Source organism: Eucalyptus grandis, chromosome 8 (genome assembly GCF_016545825.1).
Source record: "Eucalyptus grandis isolate ANBG69807.140 chromosome 8, ASM1654582v1, whole genome shotgun sequence".
NCBI classification, from domain to species: Eukaryota; Viridiplantae; Streptophyta; class Magnoliopsida; order Myrtales; family Myrtaceae; genus Eucalyptus; species Eucalyptus grandis.
This window is the reverse complement of record NC_052619.1, coordinates 60934662-60941354: the sequence shown is the minus strand read 5'-3', so window position 1 is coordinate 60941354 and position 6693 is coordinate 60934662. Positions and strand designations below refer to the sequence as shown.

The 6693-nt window shown below is 39.5% G+C and overlaps 1 protein-coding gene across 1 annotated transcript; it reads right to left on the bottom strand.

Moving 5' to 3' along the window:
- Positions 1-3812: 3812 nt before the first annotated feature.
- Positions 3813-6402, bottom strand: LOC104417643 (pentatricopeptide repeat-containing protein At1g63330). The gene has a single exon (XM_010028885.3). The coding sequence runs from the start codon at positions 6364-6366 to the stop codon at positions 4408-4410; it is 1959 nt and encodes a 652-aa protein (XP_010027187.2). The 5' UTR covers positions 6367-6402; the 3' UTR covers positions 3813-4407.
- Between the last annotated feature and the right edge of the window lie 291 nt (positions 6403-6693).

Sequence of the window (6693 nt, the reverse complement as noted above, 5' to 3'; positions counted from 1 at the left end):
ATTCCGGGCCTAAACTTTTGGCTCGAAGAGTGGGCTCGAACCGAAATGACCCGGGCCAGTCCGGGTCGGTTTGGGGTAAGCTCAAGTATCGCATTATATTCTTCCGTTTGTTTTACTGAAAATGAATAATTTAGAAAATATTTTTCTAAAAAAATCTATTGTTTTACTTATAAAATTGAATAAATAAAAAATATTTTTATTGTTCATGAAAACGTTTGTTATCTCTAGAGCCTAGACATCCATCGTACAACTCTAGGACCGATGGCTAGAGCTGCGGCTCATCACTTGGCAATTGTCTGATCCCGAAAATTACTCAACATGGACTCAAGAATTTCGACAAGCCCTAGTCATGAAGGATAAGAAGGGTTTCCTTGATGGAACCTTCCTAATTTCGACTGATGAGCGTTCGACACCAATCAACTTTTTGAATATGGATAGGAAATTGCATAGCCTCATAAGAATTTCACCATTCTTCGCGTCATTCCGTTTCAGCAACTTCTCATCGCCGCTTTCGCTCAATCTCATGGTGTCAAAAGCCCTCCAAATTTCAATTTTAAATGGACAGCATTCTATCTCTACACTTCGTTCCTCATGCTCTCTCTCTCTCTCTCTCTCTCTCTCTCTCTCTCTCTCTCTCTCATTTCACGCTCTGCTCCTTTTCCCTCCCACTCACGCAATCTTTCTGACTCACGACTAAGCTCTCCTCCGACGCACCACGCCGCTGTCTCGTCCGTTGCCTCCATCGTTCGACCACGCCAAACCACGCCATCTCTCTCTAGATTCGCTCTGTTCTTTCCGTTTCACTCTCAACTCACTCTGTTCCCACCTTTATCCGACAAACCACGTGGCTGCCACCTCTACCTCTACCTCCGCCTCGAAAGGTATAGATTTCCTTAAACTCCAAAAATTGTGTAATTTTTGCATTCAATTTGTAATTTTAGGATTTTATTTTGAAGTATAGACTTGGACATCATGTTTCTTGCCGAATTGCAGTGTTCTTGTTTTGTTAAATGGGTCTCATTTTGAAAGCTTTTTTTTTCTCTTTACAATTCTCTCTCGAATTGCTCGTTCTTGCCATCTTCGCTGTTTGATGAATCACATCATCACCTCCGCTGTGCTTTGTACCATACCGACACCTCTGCTCAAAAGGTACAGTTTTTTCTTAGATTTACTTCGTAAATTGTATAATCTTTGCATTCGTTTGTGATTCTAGGAAGTTGGGAGATTAAAGGATATATTTTCGTTTTTTGTATGTTGTTGGTGCTTGCCTCCTTATTCTGGTCAATTTAGGTATAATAGTTTAGTTCATTATTTGATAAATTTTTTACTAAGGAATGATAGAATGGAATAAAAACAAAACAAAAGAGATGGAAAAAAAAACAATAAAAATAAGTAAATAAAAATGAAGTTGAAGAACTCATAATTTAAATAAACAAATTCAAACTTAAAAGGATCTCTTTAATTCTTGAAGAGAGAGAGAAGCAATGAAATTTATATATTAAAAAAAAAAAAAAAAAAACCTACATTCCCCATCTCATTCTTCTCTGTATCTCTGGTTTATGTTGAAACTTCATGACTGCTCCATAGCTTTTTAGTTTAAGTCAAAGCTCCACGAAAATAGCGAAGTCAAGTTCCTCCTCCTCCATAACTTTGTGGTTCACATTGAAGTTTTGTGAAAGCAAAGAAGAGTAAAAGTATTGTATTTTTTATAATAAAAAAGCTAAGGATCATATTTTCTTTCTCTCTTACTATACCTGGCAATGAATTTTTATTAAAATTTTTACTATCTATATTTGTGTGTTTTCATATTCATTTACATTGATATATCGTAAATACCTAACAATGAACTTGATAGGATATGAAAATATCTAGTTTTATTATTGCGATTCACCAAATAATGAATTTGATATAGCAAAATCCCTTAATTCCATATCCTATCATATCCAATCATATCTTGATTAAATGGCACTTAAGTGTATCTATTAAAAGTTTTGGCATTTATGTGTTTACCCATGCTAAGTTTGGACACTTGGAATATAATTCTTTACTCAAAATTCTAAATTGTATCAAGAAGGTGTAATTACATTCTAAAACTTTAAAACACAATCAAGATTTAAAATTTATCAAATTGGTGCAATTAAGTTTGTCCATTGGTACTTAGCATCAATGTGGCGCCTGTTGAAACTCAAATTTCACGAACAAGTAAGCATATTTTTGCAAAGAACATCACTTTGGGCTTGAGATTTATGGCTGCAACAAAGCTCAATCCCTGAACAAAAAAATAGTCAATTTGTCAAATTTTGCATCCATTACAAATCAAAAGCAAAATATTATATATCACTGTACTGCATTACATATAGAGATTCCCTTTCATCATTACATATATATTTAAGAGGTTAAATTTCGAAATTTTCTTGCAAAAGCAAAAGGTTGACTTTTTCAATCAAATTAAGAAATTCAACATTTGACCAAAAATATTGTCGTTTCCATCATTCTTCGTTGATTTTCGTTAGGTTTGTTTTGTACTTAGTAAACAAGGACATGCGAATGGCTAAAATTTCAATTGTCGAGAGCACCGGAGCTCCCGGATCGAATGGACATTAAGCTTGATTCTTTCCCCCTCCTTTGCACATAATTAAGACCCTAAGCTAGCCACAGTCCAGTCCCAATGGAACTAGGAAACTTGAACAAGAAATGAACTAGAGTTAGAGAGGCAATTGGAGGCAAAACCGGTGGACTTGCAGCTGCCCATTTCTCGGCGGAACAATGGACTGCAAAATAAAGCCTAAAATGGAAGCTGTATCGGCTGCAAAAACAGGCTGCAACAAGGACTCGAGAAAGCTGCAGCAGGCGTCGCATCAAACAGGGACATTACAGTAGGACCAGAGCCGCATCACTTTGAGATTGTCATTGTCACCTCAGCTTAAACACACCGGAGCTTTTGGCGTCTCGAGTGAAAATATAAGGCTAGTCGTGCTGTATAGAGAGGATTTTTATTTTTCAAATCCTTTTTGGCCATACAGTTTCAAGTGAAGCACGCCCGAGGCCCTTTCCATTCTTGTCTTTAATAACATAAAAGATGCGATGTCCTAAACTTCTCTTTATGCATCAATTCGATTTCCCTCATCACAATTCATAACTATATCTACATTAGAAAAGAGAGGGGGCTAGTTGAATAGTACCATTTTCTAATAAATTCTTATTTTCTAATTTGACATGATAATTCATCTTCATCTTTTACCAACATTAAATTTCTAGATGAGGGATTGTTCAATCTCAAGATAAATGTCAATCACTTCATAAGAGTACCATCATTTATTTATTCTGTTTAATTTCCTTGTAACTGAGAGCAAGAAGCGTAAATAAATTTGATTGGAATAAGCTATGAGTTATTAAAAGTATCTTTTCTTTTCTATATCATGTCATTTGATTAAAAAAAAAAATGTATCATCAAGGAATATATTCAGGAAACCGCTTTTAACAATACTTCCCTTGATTCTTCTTTTCAAGTATAAACTCAATAGGAGACAAGACTTTGAGGCAGACAATCAACAAGCTAAACACATAAAATAGCCAACGTTCGACATGTGCTTTACAAACGATTATGGTTCATGTCTCTCTCTCTCTTTTTAAATCTATTTCAAGAACTCCAAGACACATCAACGGCATGTGTAGAGGATACCTTCTTAGCCCAAGCATCACCAATATATTTAGGCAGAAACAGAACCGAAAAAACAAGCAACCGTAGCTCAATCTGCATGCTTATGTTTCCTTGCCAACATTCATAATCTGCAACGTAAGGAACTATGCTGTAAACAAAAAGGCTCGATGAGCCCGCTCTGCATTCTAAAAACAACAGCAAAGAACATGGAAAGAAAACCAGGAGCATTGCTCCATGATAAAAACTTCACCATATACTTCACATCACTCTAAGAAAGCATAACATTGCTCAATATAGAACTACATAATCAGCCACTCGTGTGAACTGCTTCTGTTTTTAGTTCAATATCACGTACCATCAGTAAATTGGAAAGAGGAAAAAGGAAGAGAATTCATCTGATGACATACCGGAAACTACTCTCAAGAAGCTGCTTTAGTATGATGTGCTTACTGATGAAGGAGACAAGAACCAAGAGCAGTCAATTGTAACTGTACAGAAAGGTCCCCGCAAGAAACTACCTTGGTATGGCCGAAGAAGCAGAAGTCATCAAAATGCGGATAACTTTCTGTACATCACCATGTTTTCTTCCTCATGATAAATTAATCTCAGACTATACAGAACTAACTAGTGTTAGATGATGCAAGCCCAATCTTCTCCCATAGAGATAAAAGTTGGCTACTTACTATATGCACACAATCGCAATTCAAGAGAGCGTACGTCTCTGACGCAAAAAAGAAAGAAAGAGCTTACGTCCCTAGTGCAGATTTTCGGGATTCTAATGTGGTGTTAGCTGATGCACCCAAAATTTTAGCCGTGGATGCAGCATTTGGTGAGAAGCCTTTCTCAACCATCTCCCCTAGAAAGAGCATTGCCTTCGCATTCTCACCATCTTCGAGGAGTGCTAGGACAATAATGTTATACACGACACCATTTGGAGGACATCCCTTCTCTTTCATATTATGAAGTAGCTCGCACGCTTCACGTATTTGGCCAGCTTTACATAGTCCTTTTATGATGGCACGAAATGTCACAGCATTAGGTCGCAACCCTCTGGCATCCAACGAATTGAAGAGGTCCATTGCATTACCAAGTTCCCCAGCCTCACACAAGCCATTAACAACGATGGTGCAGTGGAGTATATTAACATCACCCATGCCATCTTCCATTTGTCGAAACAATGCCATTGCCTTGTCGACTTGTCGATACTTACAAAGGCCATCTAACATGATGGCACAAATTTGTTGATTTATATGATTGCAAGCCAGCATTTTGTAAAACAGCTGATGTGCAACCCTGGGGTAACCAGCAAGGAAAAAGCCATTCATGAGACAACCATAGGTGGCAACATCAGGGACTAATCCTTTCTCCAACATTTGCGGAAGGAGACTCATTGCCTTATCCACTCTTTTAACCGCAAAATACCCGTTAATCAATGTGCTATAGGTCACCACATTAGGATTGCACTTCCTTGCAGTCATCAAACAAAATGTAATTGCGGCATCATCCATTTGATTTTGAAGGCAGTAACCATTTATCAAGGAGTTATAAGTAACTGCATCTGGCTCAATGTCCATCTCAATCATCAGGTCAAATATGCACTTCGCCTCATTGGTCATGCCCTGTTTGCTGAGTGCATCCAAGATAATATTGAAGGTTTGATGATCTGGCCTTATTCCTCCCCGCACCATCTCACTCAAGTGGACTCGAACCTCTTCCCATTGGCTACAAAGGCACAGACCGTGGATGAAGGAATTATAAGTGATAACATTTGGGTGGATTCCATCATGAATCATCTTCTCTAACAAGGCCTTTGCTTGTTTCCATCCGCCTATGCAGCCTAAGCCGCAAATCAAGGTATTGTAAGTGAGGATATCCGGCTTAAGAAGGCAGTGGCTCGTACAATTAAAGAAGCCAAATGCCTCTTCCACCGGTCCTTCCTTGCAATAACCATCGATGATCGTGTTGTACGCGACCAAATTTAGTTCGCAACCCCTTTCTTCCAGATTCCTTATTAACTGGACGGCTTTAGAAGTAGTACCGGTTCTGCACAATCCCTTCACGATGACACTGTATGTAAATACATTGGCCTTAAACCCCTTGCCCCGCATATCCTCCACCAATTTCAAGGCTCGTGCGATCTTACCCTCTTCACAGAGCCCGTTGAGCAAAGTGGTCAAGGTCACCACATCCGGTTCAAGCCCAAGCTTGAACATTTTGGTCAAAACGGAAAATCCAAGGTCGGACCTTTCCAAGCGGCAGAGGCAATTGATCAGAATGCTGAGAACGTAAATGTCGCGAGATATGCCCATGGAATCCATTCGCTCGATCATGTGGACGGCGGCAGCATAATGCTTCATCCTCACCGCAGCTCCCAGGAGTTGGGTGAAACAGGGAGTGGAAGGCAAAGGGTTCAGCCGAATCATAACCTTGAAATAATGCAAAGCATCCTCGGCTTTGGCCAACCCGCCTTTTTTGCACAGGTTCATGACAAAGCCCAAAATTTGGGATCGACTCATGGAATCGGTCAGTCCAGAAGTGGAGCGTGAAGTGCGAAAGCGACGGGAGGGAGAGGGATCGACAACGCGAGGAAGAAGAAGAGGAAGAGGCGATGCAAAGAAAGGAGGAGTGAGAGTGGGATTACCAGACGGTGGTCGAAGGAGAGGAGGAAGAAGAGGAGAGGGGAATTTCACCATTCTTCGCATCATTCCTTTTCAGCAACTTCTCCTCGTCGCTTTCTCCCTTCCTTCTCTTCGTCGTTTTCTCCTTCCTCCAAAGAACCACGCCGAACGATGCCGTCGGCGTCTCTCTCACGACTCGCTATGTTCTCTCCGTCCCACTCTCTCCTCCCTCTATTCTCGCCCTCTCTCCGTCGTCTCACACGAACCGCACCGCATTTGCGATTTTCTTAGATTTACTTCAAAAACCGTGTAATTTTTGCATTCGATTTATAATCTTAGGTTTATTTTGAAACATGGACCTTGCATGTATTATGTCTCTCGTCAAATTGCAATGTTCTTATCTTGTTAAATGAG